Source organism: Cyrtonyx montezumae, unplaced genomic scaffold (genome assembly GCF_038088225.1).
Source record: "Cyrtonyx montezumae isolate F1298 unplaced genomic scaffold, pur_monq_1.0 scaffold_10, whole genome shotgun sequence".
Classification (NCBI taxonomy): domain Eukaryota; kingdom Metazoa; phylum Chordata; class Aves; order Galliformes; family Odontophoridae; genus Cyrtonyx; species Cyrtonyx montezumae.
The window spans coordinates 44,143,852-44,170,492 of record NW_027071826.1 but is presented as its reverse complement, the minus strand read 5'-3'; the positions used below and the strand labels follow the sequence as shown (position 1 = coordinate 44,170,492).

The 26,641-nt window shown below is 39.1% G+C and overlaps 1 protein-coding gene across 2 annotated transcripts in view; it reads left to right on the top strand.

Annotated features, from left to right (window-relative positions):
• The window catches only part of MOB2 (MOB kinase activator 2), a 108,296-nt gene that overhangs the window by 29,111 nt on the left and 52,544 nt on the right, over nucleotides 1-26,641 (top strand). The window contains exon 1 of one of the 2 annotated variants that reach the window (XM_065755173.1): nucleotides 22,937-23,282. The exons of the other annotated variant lie outside the window; for it this stretch is intronic. Within the exon in view, the coding sequence (XP_065611245.1) occupies nucleotides 23,245-23,282 (38 nt within the window). The 5' untranslated portion in view covers nucleotides 22,937-23,244. Of the gene's footprint in view, nucleotides 1-22,936; nucleotides 23,283-26,641 lie in introns of those variants that run through there. 2 annotated transcript variants of the gene reach the window in all.

Below are 26,641 nucleotides of genomic sequence, written 5' to 3'. Positions count from 1 at the left end.
GGCTGGGATAAGTCTCTTGAGATGTGGACCAATATATCTCTGTGCTGCATGCATCATGCTTAATTTTTTATTAACCTGCAAGTCAGGAGAGTAGTAATAATGGCCAAGTATGCCATTTGTTTTTTTTTGCATGCAATACATTACTATCCCATGAAATGTATTTGTGCTGAACTATGTCCTTAAATAGCCATTTTGGGAAAAGCTGCTTATGTAAGCTAACTACAGGAATGAATAAAAGGTCTGTGTAATATAGAAGAAAGAAGGGATTAATGAGAACCTTTAACATATCTGTTATCTATGTGTCTTAAGGTCTCTAGGCAAGAAAGGGGTAAATACCAAGTTGAAAAGCATTTGCTTTCTTTGGGGAAAGCTTGAGATGTATATTGTATGGTAGAGAAAAACACTATTGCTTACCATCCTTGAAACACAAAGCTATTTGCATGCAGTTAATTTCTAGATTTGGGCACTGCATTTAATGCTGCGTTAAGTTGATGTCCTGAATAAGGCTTGCATTTGACTCAGGTGTTTAAAAACTGAATTGATGAAATGTTAGTCAACAGTGTTAGTTCAGTGTCACTTCAGTGTTTGCTTTTCACAATAATATAATGGTTTTAGTGGATGTTTCAATTCAGTCAGCTTAGTGTTACTAGTTCCTCTGTGAACTTAGAACTTTGCATGACTCTTCTCAAACAAGGTCTGAGACCTTGAACTATAGGGCTGATGGATAATTTTGATTCTGATATGCTAGGCATATATTTAAGGTATAAGTAGAAATGAAGACTGTTTCTCTTCTGCTTCTATAGAGGTGTGGTTTTGTACCACGTACAGACTAGAGGAAGTGCTTGCAGATTTTGAAAAATGCTTTTTTGTGTATGTGGATGAGAAGTATTACTATGTACATTGGTGAGAGGTTTTCAGAAACAGTACAGCATGACAGATTTAATTGCTTTGGCTTCGCTGTCTGACATGGATTTTGTTTTGTTTTGAGCCATCATAGTAATCAGTCCAATAACTTAGAATCAAATATTCCCTAATGATATTAGGAAAAATAACAAAAAAATAAGTGAAAAATTGCTTGCTGCTTTGGGTATTTTCTGAGAAAATGGTACCTGCTTCAAATTGACTTGATTTTCCTGTCATTGTATTCTACTGCAGGTGTGGTTATCCTGGATGAAACTGGGTAAAGTGGGTTGCCGAGAAGCCAGCAAGGGGAGTGTGTTTACCTTTTATACTAGCAGTGTTTAACATTGCATGTACCACAGTAACTGGGAAGGAGGCCTCCCCTTTCTGTGCAGAATATGCTGGATTAGGTCACTCTCCTTTAAGGGTACAATGCTGACATTGACAATTAGCCAGACATAGATGATTCTATGATGAGATAATGATCGTGTTTAATGTAATAAAAATGTAAATCAGACTAAAGATGAGGCTGGCAGTTAGGCTATAAAAAATGCTCATTCATTATAATGAAACAAAATTCAGCAGAAGTGGAATTTGCGGAGTCCAGCTGTTTCCTTTGTGTAATTCTGTAGATAATGCAGGAAATAATTGATATAAATATGCTTTCAAAAGATTGCTTAGATTTCCAGGTGCCTTAAAAAGTTGGATGTCAACTTTTCCATATGTATTGACTTCCATATGTGTTGTAGCCTGCATGTTTGCCTATTTTTTGCTTCTGTTAATGTCTTTCTCAAATGTTTTATTCAGTGAACAAAAACACAGATTTCCTCTTATTTAAGAGGCTTATTATTCAGGACTTGACCCTTCTCCTCAGATTATGTCAGGTAGGATGACTAAGTTGGGTATCAGTTCTTTGGCTTTTAGTTTCCAGTTGTTTTAGCTGTGAAAGCAGGGAAGTTCAAAACCAGTCTGCCATTCAGTTGCATGTGTTACAATTCTTCTCTAGTACTATGTGAAGACAATGTTATAGAGCGCTGGTCTTCACAAACTTCAGAAAACACATCTGTAAGGTCAGGTGGAATGAATTTCAAATTGGGAAGATGTTATCTTTCCTTATGTTCATACACCCACAGTGAATTTTAAAATCTTTTATTGCACCAATACTACTTTCCAAGAAAAGGGCCGAAACTACTGTTTAATATTTACTCTTGAGAGTTTTCTTTAGGAGCCCACACACTGGTTGAGTATTTTAAACTCTGGTTTTGTGAGCAAGGGTCTGTTTTCTCCTTGACCTCTTCTGCTGAAGTGGTGTTTGATTCACATCATGATCTTTTTTTAGATGAGAGCTGCAGGCACAATGAGCATAACTGCACTGCACTTTGTGTGAAATCTCAGGGAAGGACTGTCAGGATACTGGCTACAAAATTGTTTGATGTCTCTAGTTATTAAATATATGAAAAATATGTTAGGCAACATACAGAAACACCTGTCAGTGAGTCATGTCATCTGTCTTTGCAGTTCACACTTCCATCCTGACTTACTTTCTTTTAAACAAAGAGGCCTACATGGATTAAAGGTCATGGTATGTATTTCTGTCAGAGTACATAATTACAACAAACTGTTTTTTTTTGTTGTCTGTCCTTGGTCAGTGCAGGTTGTAATTTGTATGGAAGCTAGAGATGGACATGTGTTTTTGTTATTATAGGGTAAAATGGGTATTAATTGTTTGTGGTTCCTAGCTTTGTTCAGAGTTCTCATGCTGAGTGAATTGTACACCCAGAATGTGCTTCTGGTAATAGTTCTGTTTGCATGTGGTGCTCTCTGCAGCCTGGCTGTGAGTTAACCTTTTTTAATGAAGTTTTGCTCTTTTAACTGTTTATGATGAAACAATATGCTGAAAAGTAGATTTAGAATATGCTTCCATTCATGACCAGCTCTCTCTGATGGTTCCTTGAGAATTTAATGAATTTCTATTCCTTGTAGATGTAAAAATTATACATTTACTGTGAGCCCTTTCATATGATAGGCGCTTTTCTTGTGTGTGGGTTGAGTAGTTCAGCAGGCATCACATCTCCCATGTGAGGAAACTAGGAATATTGCATCTGAAGATGGGTAAAGCATGGTGAAGCTGACAAGCAGAAAAGATACTGCTGCAGCAGCAAAGCAAGGGGGCAGTGCTTAGGCCTTCTGGATAAGATAGCTAGGATGCTTCTGGATTCTAAAGAACGTTCTTTAGTCATTTCATTCTCAACAATTTTTATTTGGACTAGTTAAGTGTGCTGTTGCTTCTAATGCTGTATATGACTACTGTTGAACGCAATGACTGATGTGCAAGGAAGGTAACTCAAGGTGTTTGGTGTATGAGTTTATGTGAGGGAACACAGCCAGAAGAGTGTAGGGGGTAAAAAGAGTTGATTCAGTAAAAAAAACCAAACATAAGTTTGAGTAGCCTTTCTGATGGGTTATATTGGGAGTAAGACAACTGTGGCATTGAAACTTCTTTGTATTAGATATCATGTTTAGACAGAAGCTTTGATTTCATGATGGCAAATTATCAAAGCTTATTTTAAATGAGATTTTTACATGGCAGTGGCGACTGCTTTTACTTGACATGCTATTTTTTCAAATCTTTACTATGTCAGAGTTATACACATACAGGCTTTTGACCTCCATCCAGTGTGTAGTTTTTGTTATGTGTTTTGGTTCTGGCCTGCGAGCTGTAAAATCTAAAGCTTTTATACTTTAGAGTAAAGAATGTGTGAAGTAGGGTGCTTTTTTGTGTGTTGTTTAAGGTAAAACTAAGTCTTTTTTTATGACTACAATATGGGAAGGTAAGGGAAATTACTTGATGTTCTGCTAGTGTATATCTGATCTCTCATTGCTTTGTAAAACTCTATTCATAAATGTCAAGTTTTTGTTATATCTGGGCTTTTTTTTTTTAAGGAGGAGTCTACAACAATGTAAAAAAAAATGTAGGGGGCTTTAGAGAGGCTGCAGACATTTTCCTTGCACTTAAGAATTGCCTTTATATATGTGTATGTATATTAAAAGGGGTACAGAGCAGATCCTTGTTGCATCCTGAGATGTGTTATTTTCTTTGAAACAGGAAGACTGTCCTTCCCATGGAAGTGTTGCCTCAAGTGCTAGGTCATTTAATGTTGGAGCAGCATAGTTGAGAGAACAGGAAGAATAAAATATTCAGTGTTTTATAAAACTAGCACTTACTTTAACGCACAGGGGTTGTTTAACATCCACTGTAAGGTACAGAGTTGAAGGGTACTGTGCAGCAAGGGGTGCTACTTCTCCTGGACAGGTGAGTTGTGAACTCTTCTCTGCTTTCTGTATGAGCTGGTTGCTGAGCTGTGCTCCTCTGCGGGTCAGGGCACTGTAAGTGAGGCCAGCAGCATGGGATGATGGCAAGGAAAGGAGGTAATGTGCAGCTGTGGAAACTGACACACATGTCCTTACACTGACTTTGAAAATCTCAGCTGGAGATTTTGGGCAGAGATACAGGCATTCTGGGCTTTAGGTCTCTAGAAAACAGGCAGGCTTCTCAAGTGATGCCTCCTTCAGAAGGGTTATGCTTACATCTTTTCTACAGACCCTGAGTTCAGCCAGTCCATGATCCAAGCAAATAAATTGCTCAGCCAAATAAATTTGTTATTGCATAAAATTCTCCACAATCAAATTTTGTTCTGTATTTCAATCCTTAAGTTGTACAGTTTTCAGGATGCTGTAAACGTCTAAATCCCCAAATGGGGCAACTGAACTGCTCTGAAAGTAGAAATGTTTTAGTGCAAGGTTTGTGTTAGAGGAAGTATAATGTAGCTGTGGTTGATAATCGATTAGTAATCATAACATAATTATTAATTCAAAGTACTTAATCAGTGTGGATATATGCTCTTAAGTATCTTGGTTTTACTACACACACAAAAAAATTCATGACACTGTCACATGACTAATATATTGCAGATGACAAAAGAAAATCTTTAAATCTTCTGGGGTTATTTTGCAATTTCTTGTGTGTTTATTTGCTTTCATGCTGTCCACTAAAAGCACGAGGGACATGTGCAGTACCTTAGTAATCTATACAAGATGACGCGGTATTATAGGATGTTGACTTTTAAACCTATTTGTCACCTTCATGGCCCTCGTGAGAAAGAAGCAGCAAGAAAGAACTATGAGAAAATAGAGCCTGAGTAAGGTAAAGGCTTACAGGGAGGTCAGAAAAACTCCGTATATGTGAAGTGGAGAACTAGTGGTTTAAAAGTTGCTGCTGTTTTTATTTTGTGCACAGCTCTCTTTCAGTAGAGGGCAGTGCTGGTTCACTTTCTTTTGAAATTCAGAAGCGGTGCAGTCACACGCAAACTAGTTACACCGTATTGTTCTAAATACTGACTTCAGGAATGGCTGAAAGTAGACCTTAAATTTAATGGTGCTAGTAGGTGACTGGAGAAGGACTGGGAATGGCTTTCTGTATAGCTGTGCCTAGCCAGGGTCAGTGTAGTGCTAGATTTAAGTTCTTCTAGCAGTTTGTCTGTTCTTAGTGGCACAGTTGCTGTGTCTTTGTGTTGCTAGTCCATCAGCTGGGGAGCTACAGCACATCTGTCTGTGATGGTTTTCTTGCTGAATGAACTGTAAACCCAAAGCCAGGAGGAAATGCAGTGAGACCTGTTCTGGACTGCTGTATCTCCTTTTTCAGCACCATGTTACTGTGATATGGACATAAAGTAAAAAATAGCTTTTTGTTTTATTAGTAATCTCTCCCTGCTTGTTTTTCTGCTGCAGTAGAATGCAGTTAAGTCTGTCTTACTGTGTGACTGGCAAAGTAAATGTGAAACACGTTAGTCCTATTTTTCCACTGAAGCCTATTGGTATGTTACAAGCATTGTCCACAAGGAGGAGCTTTAAGGCTCTACAGCTGAGAATTTTTCCCTTTTAACTAATGAGCAGAAAGATGAATGGATTTATGGGGTCTCTTAAAGCCAGATATAAAATGACCACTTCATTGTTTTTCAATAAAGTGGGCAAACTTTAGAAAAATGCAACAAGATCAACAGATATTTTGGACTTCTTAACGTGATTCTCTGAAAATAATCCTGTAAAAGAGCATGGGAAGGACCAGTTAAAAATAGCTCACTACTTATTTATTCTTTTGGAATTACTCCTTTCCAGACTGATTTCAAAAGTAGGCAGAACTCAATGGGGGCAGAGAAGCACTAGTAAAAGACTTGCTAAATCTTCTTTTACTGGGAGGAGTGGTTTTTTTTTTTTAACAGTCCTACCCTAAAAGAAGAGGAGGAAACATTAGATAACCATTTTGATAGATAAAAGAAAGGCAGAGAACATTTTCCTTTCTTTTGGCCAGCTGTCTTTTGGAAAATGAGCTATGTATACTGCTTCTTTGGAAGAGAATCTTTGTTTTGTTTCTCACTACACTTGCTAGAAGTTGTATCTTGCTGAATTCTGGAAGAGTGCTACCTGTATTTCAGGCTGTACTTCAGTAATTAGCTGTATTGAGCTTTTGAGTATCCTCACTGTTTTACACAGCCATCTTGTTGGAAATCCCCTGCTGTTAATTATTGCTGGAATGGAATTTATCATCTGTTCGTTGTGCTGCTGTTGGTAAGGTGATTTTGTATATTCATGCACTGGCACAGTCATGTGTGGACGTGAGTTGTGCAGACAAATGAAAAGAACTTGGCTAATGAGGGGGAAGAAGCAGCAGAAAACCGAAGTCAAGTGTGTCTCCTGTCCAGCTTTTCTGCCTGGAGCTAGCCTTTTCTGATGATAAGAGATGTTGGTAATGTACTTTTACCACATCTCTGACACAACTTGAAGAAACAGTTCACTGAGTATTTTCTACAAACATTATTTTTCTGTCAACTCTCTTTATATAACTCATGTTATTCTCAATGTCTTTGAAACATGGGAACTGATTAGTGTGTTTTGTTTTTTTTGTCCATGGTCTAGTTGGTTTTATCATGGTCTTATTTTCTGATAGTGAATTATTTGTATTGTTTCTTTATGCCTTGGAGATAGCCTGCTAGTGAGTGAGTGATGGGGAAATTTTTTTTTTCCAATTTTGTTGCTTAGGAGCTTCAAAAGTAAAATTCTGAGAAATTTGGAATGAAAACTGCATAACGAAAATCCCCTTTTTCCTTCTTTAAAATTGCTACCCCTTTCTGAAGGCCCTTTTCTCTCTCAAATTTTAGATGCAGAAAATGGTATATGGCAAATGGAAACTTTTTTTATACTTAATTACAATGTGTTAAGAGACTTTCTGGATTCATCCTACTACTGGTTCTAGGTTGTACAGAGGTCAGTGTCTGAAGCAGTTTGTAGTGCTTCTGGATCACACTGAATCTGCTACAGATCTGAATTAAGAACTCCTTTTTAAACATAAATGTGTTTAGAACTATAGCTTTTCCTTTTGTTCTACCTCTTTTTTTTCCCCACATTCTTGCCATGCAGATTTGTTTAAATGACAGTCCATTGCCAGCTGAGTAGATATATCTGTTGGTGTGAAAGATGTGGCAGGCAGTTTGGACAGTTTTTTTTGAAGAGCCCTGCCCTATAATGAAATGTTAGGTTAGATTTCTGAGCCACAACCTCAGAATAGAAATTTAACTTGACTTGGAAAGGGGTTGGGGGGCAGGGAAGAGAGGAGGTGATGGAGTGAGTTTAAAATCAGTTTCCTCCTTTCCCCGACAACCCCCCCCCCCCCCTTCCCATGGCCCACTCTCCACCTCCAATCTTGGGGGACTTGTGGTTGTATTTGGGCAGGAATTTTTGCCTTTCCTTCTGATTTTGCCAACGTGGGCTTCCAATTTTCAAAGACTGAATACTTCATCCTTTTGATTTCTAATGCAAGCAGCAAATTCCTTTCTGTTCTGAAGTCAATAGCATTATTGATTAGTTAAAAATACTCTAGATGCAGTTTTTTGCATAATTCTTAAGTTTTCTAACAGTGAGTGGTTCTGTGGTAGGCCATTTCAAACTACAATGGCTATAGATTTGGAACTATTAGGGTATTAATTTCTTACACAGACTTAACAGAAACTGGGTGTTTTTAACTGGGAGTTTCATGGTGACTAGTTGTAATGAAGCTATGGATACTGAGGGTACATTTACTGAAGCATAATATTTATATTTAATATTTCTCAGGCTGATACACTGTTGACAAAAACTCCCTGAGCAGACAGTTTGGAAACATTTCTCTGTTCATAATAGAATACAGTTGTCTTGGAGCAAAGATTTTCTTAGCACTTACTAGGCAAGCTTTATTTAAACAAACTTTGGTATGATGATATCAAAATAGCAACCCTAAAACATGCTTCCACAGAATACACATGGAAAGGCACTAAGTGTAATCTAGCCAACATTTGGGCTTGAATAAGCAGTCTGATTATTTGTTGTCTCTTTTTCTACAAGCCTTATATTCAGAATAAAACATGAAAGAAATGCAGCGTAGTCACCTATTTAGCTTCACATCAGTGTGAAAATCCCTCTGCAGCCTGCAAAGAGAGAAGGCTGGTACAGTCAGCTTTTAGAATAGTGGAAGAGGTAATGACTGGTAAGATGGATTCTGGTTATTATAAAGCTGCCTGTGGCTTCAGCATCTGCTTTTTTCACATCTTCCAGTCTATAGCATTTCTGCCCATATTGTGTTGTTATTTTTCACCTTACTGGTAGGCTTAGGTTCTCGTAAAACTGATAGGCTAACAATATAAACTTTTGTTCTTGCTCCTGTGTTCCCTTGTCCTGGCCAGTGACAGCTGCTCTTGGAGTTGAGTGCATTGAATGTGAAAATAAATCTACACTGTGATGCAAAACCTGAGGTATGGGAGTGAGTGTCTCATATTGTAATGATGCAGTTTACTCTGCTAATGTTGAATGACTCTGTAGCTGATGGACTTTTCTGTGATTTTAGTACCTGGCTCACTCCATCTGTTTTATTAACTAGCTCCTAATAACTAAGGTTTATAGGTGGTCTGTAACTGATTCCAATTTTAAACCCTATCAGTTTTCTTATCAAATTTTTAGTTCCTAAAATTAGGCAGTCTTCCAGTAGAAGCCATATGTTGGTTGATATATAAACTAAATGGAAGCAGAAAACACTTCTAATGACACTTCACCTTTTTTAGTTGGTTTAGGAAGTAAAAATGGGAGGAAGAAAACAAGAACTTAAAACCAGTTCATCAGCTATGACTGATGACTATAAATCACACAGCAGACATTTCGTAAGAGGAGATAAATCCTGATTAGACAATCTCAAATGCTTCTGGGAGGTGCTGTGGATACTATCCTGTAGTTAGCATATTACTCTAATTAGCAAATAGTTCACACCCCTCGAATGAAAGGAGTTATCTGAAAGTGTTTTGAGTTTGAACTATCTGAAATTAGTTAAATCTCTAATGCATCTCTTTGATATCTGTGTGCCAGAGGGAATTGAATGATAAGGTTACTTTCCAACAATGTACACATTTTAAGGAAAATGGTGTACGTGATTTTTAAAAAACTGTCCACTTTCTAATGTAAATAATTTGGTTTTTAAAGTATCCTGGAGAAGTAAAATTTCCGCTTGATATTCCTTGGATGAGCTTTGGTTAAAATGAGAATGATGATACCCTCTTACCATGTTCTGATGAATGCAGAATGATAAAAGAGAGAGGAAGTGTTTTTTTGTTTTAGTGCAACTTTTGTTCTTTAAGCTTCCATTTGCTTTTAAAATGTAGTCAATACTTGAAGAAAAACAAGTGCCACAGTGGCGCTGCAGTACATAATGCCTCTAGGTTATATTGATTCCTTCTGTGGTGGAAGGTGCATCTTTTTTAAATGAACCTTCAAGGGACAAGGTTGCATTTTGCATAATTTTCCCATTGCTTTGCTATTCTTATCAATTCCTTTGAAATGTTGGGTTTTTAAGGCTCTGCCTTATACTGGGACGTGTTCTATGCTGTTGTGCTCAGTCTTCTCCCTTCGTACTCCTACTCCAGCTGGGTTCTGCTAAAGTTTTATCCAGGACAGTCATGACTTGAAAACAGTTCATTGCAGGATGATGGTCCATACTGAACATGATTATGTAAACTACTCTTTCTGTCAGGTTTCAAAGCATCTGCTGTAGATGACAGAGATCAAGAGGACAGAAACCTACATGTTTCTTCTGTATTTGCTTGTCAGAGTAGCATCTGCTTTGTATGTGTTTCAAAACTGAAGCTCTGGTTCTCCGTTATATTGTTGTTTAAGACCTCCTTCCATTGCCCTTTTATTGGCTTTCTGCAGCATTGTAGGGAGTAGATTGTATAAGCATGCCCTGGAAAGCAGAGCCTGCTAAAAGATTTAAGACAAACTTGTTTGAAGACAAAGAGGGCATTGAGGGGAATTCTAGAGAGGGACTGAAGGGTTTTTGCAGTGCAACAGAGCCTTGCCTGTGCAAGACTCAGCCTGCCTCTAAGTTCCAGCAGGCTGCTGAGAAGCAGGCCAAGAAAAGACTCTCCAAGACCCCGTTCTCTTCATCTGAAGTCTGCCATCTGGACAGAGGATGGCTAGAGGGTTCCTGGAACATATAGAAAGGAATCTTGAGGGCTGAAAATAATTGCCAGTGGAGACAGGAAGTGTCTGAGACATACAAAGGTTGGAGGAGGGGGGCTGCTCTGTGGGTCACAGTGGTAAGGATGGGAGGCAGATGAGGAAAGCCTCTGTGCTATATACTCTGAGGTGCTTAAACCCACTCTTCATTTACTGTCTCGTGTGTATGAGAGTGTTTCAGTTGTTTACTACGAAGATCTGAGTGATTTGGGTTTCCCTTCCCTAGCAGGCATGGGTGCTTAAGTTTGTAGCTTTTGGCATACCAGGAGTTTTAAGTCTAAAAACTTTATAGAAAGGTAACGACTTGTCTCAGTTTTCATATTGCTGGGGCCGTGCTGTAGTTGCCACAAAGCTGTTACTGCAGTGTGATGTTTGGTGTGGTCTGCTGCAGTCAAATCAAGTGATGTTATGAGCAGACTATGCTGTCCTCAGTCATTTTTCTCATGTGGCACATCCAATGAGTAGGGGTGTATTTTTTTCCTTTTGTGTTCTTTAATAACTGTGATAAGTTCTGGAAAACAATAACTTTTGTGGGTTATGAATGTGGCATGGTCTTTCCACTTCTCTCGGAGTGGAAATGTTAGCTAATCACATCACCTGTCTTATGTTTCTATCAGAGCTTTTTTTATACTTCAAAAGAAATCTTGCAGTGAATTTTTTCATCACCTGTTATGCGTTTTTAAAGGTAACAATCCAGGTGATGTTGAACTGAAGGGCTGAAGTATTATGTTTATATGAAGTAAGTTTTCATACTCAAGGTGTGTCAAAGAAAGTAGTCGTGAAACAACTCCTATCCTACTAGGAGGCTTCTTCAATGTATGTAGTAAATGATTGTACACAAGATTTCTGGGTCACTCATTATTCTCTAAGGAACAGAGGTACTTGTCTCTTAAAAGACCAAGACAGTGATTCTTGAGAAAACTAGTCATTGAAAAACCGCTATTTTCCGTCAGTTAAGGATTCTTAAATGTGTATACCACATGAAGGTGGTGGTACATCTCTCATTACTGGTCTTGCAAGTGAGCTGTGCACTAAAAAGCAGCATACACTGGCTTACTTAGCTGAGCAGTAACAGAAAATCTTATTGGTTTCAGAAAAAGTTTTCCCATGCACTTATTTTCACAGTTCATGTGATGGCATACTTCTTAGTGAGATCACTGTGGGTTGTTTATGGTTTAGAAACTGAATGGGGGCATGATATGTAAGGACATAAAGTGCAAGTTTGGAATGAGAATTGTTTCATTAAAATGACAGATTTTCTGATTCCTCACTGTAATTGTTCATATGAGTGAACAGTCTGTTAGCTTAATGCTTTAGTGCTGTCTCCTGGTAGCTAAGAGACCAGATACCTAGCTGACAGAACCTGTAGACTGAGATTTCTGATTTACATGTTGATCAGTAACTCCAAGTTGTAGAATCTGGTAAGTGCTATAAATATCTAGAAATGGGAAAAAGGAGATCCTTCTACAACAATGTCTTCATTCCTGTAAAGTATGTCTTTCTTTCCTTTCACTCTAAATGACTTGATACATCATCACTTGCAGTATCAGTAAGGACTGTAATTATTTTCTAGGCATTACATGCAGTTAACATTTGAACTTGTAGTAGGGGGAATGGAAGTGTGGGTTATCTGTGCTTGATAAATTATTTGTGAACGTAGCTGTGTAACATTGCAAAATGGAATATGAATTTACACATTTTTCTCAAGAGCATGATGCATTTAAATGAATAGTAGATAACTGAGCTGGTAGTTCTCAGTATGTTATACAGAGTTTGAGTGAACTTACTGCTGTAAGATGGATTTACAGATTAAAAGCATGCGACTCCCCCTTGAAAGTTACCTTCCAAACTTCTTCCTGAATTTCATTAGTCCTTTATGAGAGTGGTAGTTTGACAGGAAAGAAATGATAAAAATTTCTTGTGATTTAAATGAGAATAATCACTGATTCTTTGCTGAAAGTCTTTATTTTTCCCCTCGTGAATCTTTTTCCTGATGTTACTGTAAATGACAGGATTTTAGCTGTAAGTTCTGCAGCAGTAACCTTTTCTGTCTTGCAGTGCATGTCATTGGAACAAAGCGCAGTATGACAGGGCAGATCTTTCTTTGGATCCAAGGAAAGAACATGGAAGTGGCTTTAGTATAGTTTTGAATTAAGCTTGAAAAATATCCTGTCTTCTTGAGGAGCTTGTTGAATTGTGGCCAGTGGGTTTTCACTTTTCTGTCCTGAGGAAAGTGAATGGAAGAAGAGGGGAAGATGACCTTTAAAGTAGGCTGGTTTTTAATGTATGTATGCGGGAAAAACCTTGTTGCATGTAGACTTGGGAGTAATCCTGGTTAATAAAAGTAAAAAATAGTGACCTGTATTAACAAAAGTCCTTGTCCTTAATATGGCTGTGAAATATAGATTATTGCTCTTTAGGAGAGGAACGGGGCAAGGACTCTGGCCCTGGATTTGTGTTGTTCCATGGGTGTTTGCATAAACGTGTATTTGGTATTTGCAGCTTCAGAAGTAGAGATGAGGCAACTTTACTCGAATTCCTTGGTATATGTTGTTGTGTAAGTGCGGTATATGAGGAGAATGAAATGCTGTCACTTTGTAACAAAACTTTCTAAGAGCTGCTACTCTGGTATAGGATGGGAACTGGCTAGTGCTCTGGTAAAGACTGACAGATTGCTAGAGAGCTCCTTTTTTTTCACCCCCTGAAAGAAATATGGAAAGGTGTATTTTTTAAAGGCTAAGAGCAAGTGTGAAAGCTAGAAAGGGAATACTGTACCTACTCAGAGTGAAGTTTTGCCTTGTGTTTGTAGAATCACAGAATGGCGTAAGTTGGAAGGGATCTTGAAGACTACCCAGTTCCAACTCCTTGTGATGGGCAAGTTTGCCAAATACCAGATTGGACTGCTGAGAGTCCCACCCAGCCTGGCCTTGGGCATCCACAGCTCTTCCAGGCAGCCTGTGCCAGTGCCTCACCTCCTCCTCAATAAAAGATTTCTTTCTGTCATCTAACCTAAAACTCCTCTTCTGTTGGAAAACTTTTGCCCTTTGTTCTGACACTATTAAACAGGTGAAAAATCAGTCTCCATTTCCCTTTGAGTACTGGAAGGCAGGAATGAGGTCTCCTGCCCATCTCCCTCAACTTTTCTTCATAAGGGAGCTGCTCTTTGCATTCTTGTTGCCCTTTTCTGTACTTCAGCAGCTCCACATGCTTTTTGTGCTGAGGACCCCAGTTCTGGATGCAGTACTGTAGTTGGGACCTCATGAGGGCAGAAGAGAGGAGGATGGTTACTTGCCTCAGCTGCTGGCCAAGCCTCGTTTGATGCAGCCCAGGATACAGTTGGCTGCAAATGCACACTGCTCAAAGCAAACCTGCTGCGAAGCCACAAAAACATTCTCAACGACCCCCCCCCCAAAAAACAGTTAAAAATGCAACCCCTCTCAACACTTCAACTCCCTAAAAAAGTGTTCACAAACCAAAGAGTGCACAGCCTTTCACCTCCCACAAATAAAGCTCTGGGTCCCTGTGAAAAATGAGAAGACACTCTCTGAACTCAACTGCCTCGAGAACTCCCCATCACTCCTGAAACCCTAAATACATAGAGTGAAAAATAACTGTATCCATAAGACCCCCTCCCAAAGGTGTTGGGGAAATAGAAAGGACAAAAAGCCCTCAAAACAGGGGAGAAAAAAAAAAGTGAAGTCCCTTAAATACTTCCCCAATTCCCTTAACAAATGGCACTGAATATAAATAAAAAAAAACACCCAAGAACACTGCATCCCATAAAAACAGACCAAAAAAACCCATCTCCCCTCCACCCCCAAAGAGGAAAAACACATTAAAAAAAACAACTTAGGAAAAGCCACTGTCTCACTCCCTGAATAAATGAAACAACCAACAAAAAATGCATCACCAACCCACCCAAGAGTTGTATGCCTGGCATGGGAAGCACGGGGGGGGGGGGGGGAGGGGGGGTTGTATGCTGGTTGTATGCTTTTTGTTTTGTTTTAGTGTTGTTCTTTTTTGAGGGTAGTTCTATATATATGGTTTTTTTTTTTTTTGAATGGAGATGATATTTAATATTGGGGTATTTGTTATGTTGCTTTTGTTTCTGGAGGGACACTGAGTTTTCCTCTGTTCTCGGAGTTTTTTTGGTTTTTTTTCCTCGTTGGTATTTTTTGGGGTTTTTTTTTTTTTTTCCAAGGGACATTTTTCTCTTAACGTCTGATATTAAGTGTGAGCTGGGCGAGGGCACAGTGTGGAAATGTCCCGTTTGGAGCTACTCAAGCTTCTATTGTTAAACTCTTACTCAGCAACACACTATATTTTGTGACCAAGCAATTTAATCAATTTTTATTCATTTCACTGCCTAAAATTGGAGAATTTTCCACATTGTAGCGGTGTCTATTACCTCATTATTAATTATGCTATTTACCTTGTGAAAATCATTTGCAAATTAGTGCAGTTTTTTGCTTGCATCCTGTTCATGGCACTATAGGCAAGACTGCTTATTACTGCAGCTTAAAACTTGAATTAAGAAAAGTTACAGTGATTAAATTAAAAATCCAAACCAAACAAATAATAGTAGAAAGCATTTATTGAGTGTTAGATATCTCAGAATAGCACGTAAGGTTGATTTTTCTTCTCTTAATTCTACTCTCTTTGCTGGCTAGGCTTTCTATTGTCATTTTTTTATCATGTTGGGAAATTCAGTTTAAAGTAAGTTTACTGTTTAGCTTTGAAATTGATTCTTTTTCTGCTAAATTAGAAATACAATCTACTAACTATGTTCTTGTGACCCTAAAAAGTATGCTTTAAAAATCTGAGTTTTAGGTTAAATGCCCAGGGTGCAAGTTGTGAAAGTCCATGGGTAGGGCTGGAACTGCTTGTGCAGGTACTGGTTCTCATCTTGAAAGTAAGTTCCCAGCCTCTGTGATTTTCAGTTGTTTCACCCAGATCACATTAAAGCAGCATATGGTAGTAGTGTATCTTTAAAGTCATGTAAGATCTACTTTTTGTCCCTGATGCTTTTAGGACATAAGATGCATGTAGGGCTAGAACATGTTACATAAGTGAAGAATGAGAGATTGCTCTGGATTATAGGTTTTCCCTATTCCATGAACTAGGCAGTTTGCTTTTCAGTAGCAGTCAATAATACCAGAAGTGTTACCAGACAGCAATTTTACAAAGCTTGAATAGTGGTGACAGTACAATTTTATTTTCTGACTTGAGAGCGGTAAGATAGGTAGTAAGAATCTAGTGATGCATCTATGATTTCTCTTTGAGAGCTAAGCTCAGTAAATCTTTAAGGGAAGTATATGCTTGTGCATAGATGAGGGAGAGAAGGGCAGTTATTCAGAACTGAAATGTAGCTTCTGTCATGTGAGAGGTATTTTGAAAGGTACAAGGCCTAAGTAGTGAGGCTTCAGTTGGGAGCTAAGGACTTCTGAGTTTTTTCCTTCGTTTGGTGCTTGGCTTTACACTTCAGGTAAGAAAACCCAGGACTTCATGCCTTTTCAGTTTCTGTCTGTCAGAGTGTGGCCAAAGTGTAGCTATTGGTGGTTTGCACTTCGTGAAACTGTGATACCAAAGCTAAAGACCTCCTTTCACCTGAAATTTTGGGTAAGATGACCTACCCTTGAGATTTGACTTTGCCTTAAAGATGAGACATCTCATGGGTAGACATAGCTAGGTGCAACAGATTCTTCATTCTGATTTCTAATGCACATGATGGGGAGTGCAGCATTTAGAATTCCAGGTCATCTGAAGTTGTAGCTCCAATGTTCTGAGATTACTGGAATTATTTCACGTTTGCTGCTGTCCCTTAACTAATACATTGAAAACGTACAGTACAGATGGTACTCTGTGTTTTGTCTGTGGTAATGGAGAAAGACAGAAACAGCAATGAGATCTTGATTCCATTTCCAAACTGCTAAACTTTACTTGCTCTGTATAGCCCTTTCCTCCTGGATTTTTCGAATTTGATGTCTGTAACAGTCAGTGATGGGACTTGAGCAACAGATTTAACCCTTTTTCTTTTTTTTTTCCTGAAGAGCTATGTGAATTTCTAAAGTGCTGCATAGCAGATATCTTTGACTGTTAAATACCAGTTCTGACTTGGGTCGAGTCATCTTTCCTTGATACAGGAGTGGCTATGGTTATGCAAATGTATGCAAAGGCTTTTATGGAACACTTAAGATTTTGTGAAAGTATGAATAACGTCAACTGAAGTTTGGTTTGATCAGGCCTTTGTTAGAATTGCCTGAAAACCCCAGTGCTTAAATGATTTATGTTGCTGCCTTATACTGACACAGTAGGTATTTTTCACTATGCACTCAGAAGCTATTTCAGTATGTGTGTAATTTAGGAATAGAGATTAATTGGCAAAAATAAAGTTAGTTTTGTTTGTTTTGAGATAGCCTGTTAATTCTCTTTGGTCTGAAAGTGTATCACATAAACTATGTCTGATAACGAACACTAATAATGCAGGCAGGATGATATTTTTGAGAGTTGATCAGAATTTATTCCAAAAATGTTCTGTTTTCTGTTTCTCTTTTCATAGTAGTCAGCAACTGATAGATGAATTTAAAGCCTCTGGTTATAGTTGTCTCCTGTAATATGTTTGGATTTACAGATTCTGTTATTAATCTTTGGTGGCCTGTACCCTCCTCCCGCTACTCACAAACTCCATTCCCTTTTTTGGGGGAGAATTCATAATCCCTTTTGGTCAGGACCAGATGTATTTAGTGCTTTTGGAAGTGTTTTTTTGCTTGGATTTGTGCTTCAGAACTTTTTTCCCTGCTGAGGAAGACAATAATTGTGTGCAAGTTGCAAAAGTAACGCTTTTGGTGCTTTCAGGTTTAAATGAATTTATTGGAAGTTTGTACGTAAGAACAAATGAGAGCTAGACTGTTGGATTCACTTGAATAATAGCTATTAAAAGCAATCTAGGTTTGAACTTGTTTTTGTAGAAAAGTTGCTTGCAAATTTTAGTAATGAGAAACTGCTTAGCTAAAACGGACCAAAAAAGCCTAAAGAGGTAAGTAAGATATGCAGTAAAAAACATTATACCTTTCTGCTTGTTTTGCAAGCTTCAGAGATTCATGTGCATCTGATCTGGTGTAGTTAATTTTAGCTAAGGTCTCTTTCTCAGAAATTTTTCTCCTGTTCTCCCTCTGTGGTACTTGCAGACTTCTCCTGGCTTGTGTCATTAGCTAAATTCTGCAGCAGAGATTTTTATACCAACTGGGACTTGCTGGGTGGGGCATTTTGGTGAGTTGTTTCCTGTTGGACTGAAGGGGCAGTGCCTGCTCTAAATTACCTGCTTGCTGCTTTTGCCAAGAACACCAATCTTTCCTTACTATTTATTTTGCTTCACGAGCCTTCTGTTGAGATGGACAGCATTCTGGGGCCTGATATGAATGGGGGTCTTCATGCTTCACGGCTGTCTGCCACAGCCATATAAATATAGCTGTTGTCTGCATGGCTGGTCTCCATGTCTGTCTGCACAACCCCGGGCAACTTTCACCTCTCCCTCAAAAATCTACTTTGCCACAGTAATTTATGTTAATGCTCTGTAAGGCGCTCTCTTTGACACAGAAATATATTAAAAATTTATCTAGCTGCTTCAATTTTTAAGACTACACATCATTTAGAAGTTAAAAACAATGTGATTAAGCACCGTGCAGCCTGATAGCAAGTGTGCATTACATGAATTCTTTTGGGCAGCGTTTTTAAAAGGAGATCTGCCCATGTTCGCTTGCTCCAAACCTGCCTCCAGGAAACTGCCCGAAGTGGGGGATCAGAGCAGGCAGCGTGCCAAAGACTTGAGTTTCAGACAGTTTGGCACACACTGAAAGCTTGTTCTTTCCTGTGTTAAGCCATGGGCAGATGTCCATTAAGAACGATGAGGCAAAATTCATATATAAGCTTTATAAAATGCCTTTTTTTTTTTTTTTTTGTGTGTGTGCTCTTACTTGAAGTTTTGTGTGGGTGTGTGTTTTTTTTTTCTTAATTTACAAACCCTGGCTTTTGCCCTTGTCCGGTAGAGACTGCTCACCCACCCTTTTCCGTTTCCAGGCGGATTGCTTTTCTGTTATTTCAGTTCTGTAACTTTCTCCACCACTGTCCTATTTGGCTTATTATGAAGGGCTTGCAATAACCCTTTCAGTGCTGCTGTCATCTTTCCCTTAAGTAAGGACAGGCTGTTGTATTCTGAAACAAATAAATATCTCCTCTTAGAAGTAAATAGAGAACATCTTGAGTTATGTTTTTTTGTTTGTATACAGGGAGTGTTACGTGGCTTTTGTTTGTACATTGACCGTTGTACTTTCCTCATACAGGTTTTCTTATTCAGTACTAAATGAAAACCCTCACTGAAATGGCATTTCTTAAAAGCTTTGGCAAAGAAATGCTTTCTTAAGCTGAGGCAACGCTATCTGCGTGTGCAGAATGAGTTAACCGAACTTGTTTATTTCCAACTCTGTCTCAGAGTCAACTTTCCTCTTCTCCTCTTAGAGGTCACTTCCTTCTTCGTTGTCTATTCAGCATCAATTGATATTTGCTTCTTTCTCTAATATTAGTATTTGAAGTAACTGAATTAGCTAAGCAGTTAAATGAAGTGAGCCTGCTTGGCTCGCTGTTTGTGATGATATATGAACTAAGGCAGTGTTGCAGATATTATAATCAGGCCAGAAATGTTAACTCAAACCTGTTCCTTCTAACAATTCCACATTTCACTGATTATCTCGGAAGTTAACTTGACTGGTCCTTAGGTGTTAGTTATGATGCAAGACAGTAGAAGGCAACTAAACATTAGGTTGTTAGGTCTTTTCCTCGAGATGGAGTAAGCTGTTCTCATCAATAGTGGGCTGGGTTCCAAGTCCAAATACAAGTTTTCAAAAGTGTTGAATGGAATGGGTCAAGGATGCGAGAACAAAGTAACAGTCCATGCTGTAGAAGTAAATTTAACACCTGTGGAAAAAGTCATGGCTCTGAGAAGTAGGGTACATATGGGCATACTGTCTCCTCTCTTTCCTGACCAGATGTGGAGAACTGAGGTTACTAGTGAGTGTTTCTTTTTAGATGTAGAAAGATGTTTCATTCATATGCAAAACATTCTCTGGGTGAATAATTAAGCTCTGAGTGTACTGTAATCCTTTCCAAGAGTAGAGGGCTAGCTATTCTCTTCTGTATTCAGCTTTTTATTTGACATGTACATTTCCTTACTAAATGGAGATTTTTTTTGTTGTTATAGTAGTTGAAACAGAGATCTTTTAATGCTGTTTTCAAAGTAGCAAGTGGCCGGGAGACGGCTGAACCCAGTAAATCATCCATACTAATTTCTCCTACCTAAAGAACTGTATTTGAGCTAACTTCCAGAACAACTGGGCCAAGTAGTCCTGTTGGAATTCCTCTCAGAAGCAAAGTAGTAATGGGATGAATGTTTAGCCTGGGAACCAATAACCTGTGATGAAGTTTATAGATGCTGCTCAGGGAGAGGAGTAAAGAGAAGTGGGCTGTCAGAATGCTTTATTTGTTAGAAGGGACTTGATAGAGACATATTTTCCCTCCTCCCATATGTTTTCACCACAGTAATGATGATTCAGCTTGTGCGTGCTCTCTGGAATGTGTGCATGTGAAGAGAGAGGAGAAAAGTATTTCATTACATGCAGCTAATTGAAAATACTGTAGGAAATGATGTATGTAGCATATTGCTTCACCATAGAGTTGCTGATTTCAGCAAGACTGTTGTCCTTGTTTTTATGTTAACTTAAAATAAGGGTATTTTTCATCTTTGTTAACAAAATACGTTTTTCCAGAAAACCTTTCTGAAGCAGGAATTTGTTTCTCCAGCAGTTGGCAAGTTCACTTTTGCTGTGTTTCTTTGGTAAGTGCTTTTGTCCATGATAGCATTTTGGGATCCCAGCATCAATGTGGCTGGCTCAGGCTGTGATTGGACGGTTTATATTTAGTTACTGGTTTCTTATAATAGTTTTCAGATGGAGATGTCAAAGAACGCATACCCTTGTGCTGCTGTAATCCCTGAAAGAGTGTGAGGGAGTGAAAAAGGAAAAAAAAAACAAACCAAAACACTGATATGTTTGGGTAGGCACGGTTTGGAAAAAGTAGCAGCTGCTAGCAGCAATGGAATGCTGAAATTTCATTTTAAGAAATGAGGTAGCCAGGAAAAATGAAATGCTTATAAAATCAGTGTCTCCATCATTTGTATTTTGCATCCAGACAGGAGCTTAAAAAAAGGAAGCTGGAAAGAAGTAATTCTTTAATTAAAAAAAGTTGTGATTCTGCAGTTCACAATTGTACTCAACTGAGATTTAGTAGTAATCACAGCACATCATGGTAACTCGTGTATTCTGTAGTGCTGGTGTGCTTCCAGTAGAAATCAGTGTGTATCCAAAAACTAGTGCCATATATGCTTCACCTTTGGAGAGCTTGAGTTCAATTAAAACTGAAGACATAACAGATTCACTTTGAGTCTGGGTTTAAGACCACCTGTAAGAAGATTTTCCTTAGTTCTCAGACACAAAAAAAAAATTCAGACTTCAAGGTTTGTGTTGTCTTTCAAGTTTTCTTGCTATTTAGAAGAGATCTTTAAATGTTATTTATTAATTATGATGGTATTATTTCTCCAAATTATTAATGAAATCATCCTGGTTTTCTCACTAGGCTTCTCAGACCAGGTCTGCTTCATCTGGTGCTGGCAGGTGGTACCTGGTGGCACCAGATTTTGAGCTCTTTAACCACACTGAACCTTCCTTGGCTGCTGAGGGACAGCAGGACCTGGCTGTACAACATGAAGGATCAGGTCCCAGTGCTAGCAGCTTGAGGACAGGATCTCTTCGTAGCTGGTGTCTGAGCGCAGGGGATGTAGTGCTTTTGCATGATGTATAGTAAAAGCAGAGTGCTTTTACCACTGTGGTAACATTGCTTCTCTTTGCAGTTCTGTCCAGTATAATTTTGGGGGGAAGAAATCAAAAGCATACTGTAGTCTGCTTGGCTCGAGCTCATGTGTTTGGACAGCAGTTTCCATTCTTTAATGGGAGCAAATCATAGAAAGCCAGAATTGGATGAGACCCATAAAGGTCACCAGTTAATCTCCAGCTCTGGAGCAGGATCATCTCAAGGGCCTACAGTAATCAAGGCTCTATATCTGTTCCTTTACTGAGAAAACAAACAAAATGTGCAATGCTGTCCTGTTTTATTTCTTGCTTAATTCAAATCCCCGTGTTATGCACAGAGCAGGAAGAACATTTTGTTTATTTTATGTCAGTTTTTCATTCTTGGGAGATGTTATGTTGTTTTTCCTCTGTTTTCTCATCTTTGAGGTGGATAAATCTTCATATTGGTGTCCCCTGGACTCCAGCTAATTCAACATCCACCTCCTAGAAGTGAGGAGGGTTGGGCATGTTGCTCCAGTTGAGGCCTGATAAATGCTTATAGCTGTTTTATATCTGAAGGAATTAACATACTTGTACAGCTCAGACTCATTCCCCTTTTAGCAATGGTATGACGCTCTTGATTTCTTCAGCCTGTTAATCCCTTGTAACCTTGTTTTCTTTTAGTCTTTGTGTTCTGATCAGGTTCTTTATTGGTATAGTTGAATACACTTGCTTGCAGCACCTAGGAACAAATCAATTTGCCTTCTAAAATTCCAGTTTGATAAGTATAGCATCTTTAGTTATTTGGGCATTAATAATAATAAAAATTAATAATAGTGACATTTGGGACCCTTCCCATTGCTTCCCTCTGTTTAGGTTGTAAATATTGAATCCATTTATTTGGCTAGCATGTAGTTTTTCTGCTATCCTAGAGTATCTAGGCCACAGTTGTTTAAACATTAAATTTAAGAAGTGTTTTTCATATGATTTATTGCTTGGGTAGATGTTGACTCGCTTGCAGCTAGTGATCAGTGATTATCTGCAGTACATTTTGCTCTGTGGTAGGTCCATTGCTCTGGTCCAGGTGTTTGGGCTCACTACTGTCGGGGAATGGCAGGCTGAACAGGAGAGGAGGCAGAGCAGCCTGATGGGAGGCAGCACGAGCTGTGAGCTGTGTGGGGCAGCTGGCCTAGGACTGAGCTGCTAGGGGTATTTTTCAGTTTTGACTGACTTGAGAGCTGCCTGGTTCTAACGTTTTGCAAGGAGAAGCCGTTAACTCCAAATGGTTTGTCCCTTTCCAAATGTGTAGCTTCTTATTTGATCTTTGAGTGGAGGAAAAAAAAAAAAGAAGGTAGTGCTGAATTCCTGAGTGATAATCACAGCAGGGCTCATGGTAAGGAGGGAATTTATCTGAAGCAGTTTTCAGTCCGATTAGAAGAAAAGCAGCTCACCAATAAAACGGTTTCCTATGACATTTATTCTTGCAAATGCAGGGTGTGGTTATGGTACTCGTTACTTTTAAAAAAAAAAACAAACAAAAAACAAAAACGAAAAACAAAACCATTCTCCGCGATTTTGTACTGCTTTTCCTCAGTAGGATTGGAGATGCTGTGGGGGGTGTGCTGGGGCTGCTTTACACCTCCAGCCTCTCGCGGGGCTGCGGGCAGCTTCCTCTGGCTTCCTGCTAATTGGCTCCACTGGCGGTTTCTCATTGTTCCTTGCTGATGACTCAGAGAAACAGGAAAGAGATCCCCTGATTAGCAAAAAGCATAGCCACCTAACAGGTGCCTGCATTCTGCTTTAGCAAAGGACAAACGTCCTCAGTCTGGATTTTTTCCTAAGATTCTTATCTGCGAGTATGAGGCTCAAGAGGAACGGTTCATACACGCTGATCGGGTAAGAGACAGCCTGCATCCTCCTTCAAATCCTCATCGTTAAAACTGCACAAATACGGAAGCCTTGTTTTTCCTTCTAGCAGTAGGGCTTGTGAAGTAACAACTAAGCATTCTGTTTCAAAAATAAGAGGATAACTGCATATGAAACGTGCAGCTTATTTAGCTTGTGCTCTTTAGCATTTTGTTAAATGTGCTGTTGAGGTGTCTGTTTGTTGGGGGAGGGCTGGAGCTGTCTGCGTGTGAAAATGGGGTGCATCTCATCTCACAGAGGAAAGGAGCACTGGCTCAGTAGAGCCGCCAAAGCATTAGGAACTGTGTGGCTCCTGAAGAGATGTCAGTGGTAATTATTTCAAGCGTTTGTCAGCAAGTAGCCCGTGCTTTTGATACAAACGGCGTGATGCTCATTAAATGTGATGCTCCCTTGATAGTGGATACAGATTACTTTGATTTTTATGCTGAATAAATGTAATGCAAGTAGTTTTGAGTACTTAAAATCGTTCTGAAATCACCTTGAGGTTTTTTTGTTTTTGTTTTTTTTTTAACTTCTCTCCAATTGCTGTTAAATCAGTAACGGTACCATTTGACAATACTGTTCTTGTAAAGAAGATAACTAGATATTTCTTGTGTAAGTAAGCTGTTTTGTGAATTGAAATATGAGTCTTATAAAGTGAAGTCACTTTTATTATAATTGCACATGATTTTACTTATGCAGATGCATTGTATTTCTTGAAATGATATAGGTTTTCTTCTTTAGCACAGCATGCCAGAGCTGAAGAGAACTTGCATTTCCACACTGCTGTGTTAACTGTTTGTTGGTGCCTGGTGGTGACTTGGCAAATGAAGAAAGCTGTTAGTCCTGGAGTGCCGTTTTCCTCTGCTGCTTTAAACCATCTGTAATGAGTAAGGATGGTGATAAATGCTCTGTGGTGTGATTGGCTTAGTGCTTCATCCTCAAGGAGCTGCAGTGTATTCAAGTTCAGTGTAGAGGTCATTGTACCTGGTGCCCCGAAACTCATAACTTGTTGCACTGTTGTTTGGCAGCCTCAGCACAAGAGAGCAGGACGGGTGTGCAAGTGGATGATTAGAATTGTTTGCTAGTTGTGGCCAGCTAGTCTGTGCCAATTTGCCTGCACTAGTTTGCAGAAGGCCACTTTAGTTGGAAAAGCATCAGTCCTTTATATGCTTAACTTTGATTTTTAAGGAAGTAGAGTCAAATGTTACTGTTTTTTGTGTTTTTTTTTAACAGTAGTCTAGATACTAACTTTTTCTATCTAACTATCCTTACCTTTTTTAATAACTGTAAAAAAAAGTTCCTCTACCTGTCTGCATGCAAAATCAGACCTAATTAAAGGATACTATCCTGCAGGATTTAGTTGTAAGCTGTAAGATGAGACTGTCTCTCTCAGTAGGACTGAGTTTGTAGCAGATAGAGGTTAAGAGTATATTAGTGTTGATGTTTTTTTATTATTATTTTGGCACAGGTTTTTGACCCTGTGAGAGATTATCTGAATTTAGAGAATCCGTTAAGAAATGTTTTTGAAATGCAAAATTTAGTTGATAATACTTATGCAAAGGGAGTTTTTTTAGGTTTTAGTTGTACATGGGAAGCAGTTTTTAATTGATTTGAGGTTTCTTAAAAATGAACGCATGCATGGTATAAAACTTACTGGAATTGAATTGTGCAAGATCACCCCATGCATCTGTTTTGCACCTTGTTCTGACTTGCAGGATGCTGCATAATCATTTTAAGGAATTTCACTTGTTGTGGCCCAGTGCATACCTGGCATTATGTTTTATGGCAATCATATAACTGGAAGTGTTATATTACACAGAGTAAAAAACAGTGGCACCCAAATGTTTGCATGAAAAAGAAGCTTCAACTCTGAGTTTGTGGGATGCTCTGATATTATCTGATTCTAACATGCTGATGTGCTCTACTCTATTAAACAGCAGATGCTGAGGAGTGAATTTCTCTAATTAAAGAAATTCCTTTTATGTTTATCTGCTGCCTAGATAGTTTAATAATGCAAGGCAGTGGAAAAAGAAGTTGAAATATGTTTTCCTGTTCAGCCTCAACTTCTGGCATGTCAGCAGAAAGGTTTGTTTTGATCTTTAGGGTTTTTGTTTGGGACAGCATGTTCCTCTTGCCAGGTGGAGCAGCACCCTGTCACACAGGTCACACCAGGCGATGGGAGCTCAGTGGTTTGGAATGCTGCAGGACAAATGCAAGCTACTGCTGCAGCAGATAGCTGCACATGGCATGAACATGGTCATAGAGGGATTACTGTTCACGATATAGCACCAGGGCTGCCAGCTTCTGTTACTGAAAGAAGTTTCTTTTTTTTTTTTTTTTTAAAAAAAAAAGCACATAGTTGGTTCAGCTAAATGAGTGATTTGAAGTAGTCAGTGTGGTCAAAGATGAATTTCCCATCCATGCACACTGTGAATCGGACAATAAAATTTTTAAACTATATATTTAATAATGTTAAGTAACAAGAACTGTGTGTTTAGTTCTGCTCTATCAAATGTGACCAGCTTTGAGTTTTTCCTAGTTGCTGGGAGATAGGATGCTCACATTTTGGTTGAGGCAACCAAGTGGATGCATGATTGGAGAATCTCAGTCCCCAAGATAAAAGGGTTGTGTGAGAACTTGCGCATCTTTTGCAGTAAATGTGTTAATTTCTGATAGTTATGCATTCAGAAATCTGGTGGAGAGGAAAGCTGGAGCTGTTGGAGAGAGGGTGCAGAGGAGAGACCATGAAGAAGATGATCAGAGAACTGGAGCACCTCTCCTGTGAAGGCAGGCTGAGGGAGCTGGGCTTAGTCAGCCTGGAGAAGAGAAGGCTGTGAGGAGACCTCATTGCAGCCTTCAAGTATTTAAAAGGGGGATTATAAAAAGGAGGGAATCGACTTTTTACAAGGGTAGACAGTGGTAGGACAAGGAGGAATGGTTTTAAGCTCAAGGAAGGAAGGTTTAGATTGGATGAGAAGGGGAAGTTCTTTACAGAGAGGGAGTGGTGGGGTGCTGGAATAGGCTGCCCAGAGAGGCTGTGGATGCTCTGTCCCTGGAGGTGTTCAAGATGAGGTTGGATGGGGCCCTGGGCAACCTGGTCTAGTTCCCTATCTGGAGGTTGATGGCTCTGCCTGTGCCGGGGGGTTGGAACTTGATTCTTGAGATCCCTTCCAACCCAATCCATCCTATGATTTTATGAAAGCGTGAAATGCTGTGTTTGCAGCCAGCATTAGTGCCAGGGCTGCTGGGGACTGCTTGCTCAAATTTCTGGGAAAGTTTGCATTTACCCTGTGATGTCAGGATCTGAGAAGTCACATAGCCTGGCATCTCCCTCCCCCTGCCCACTG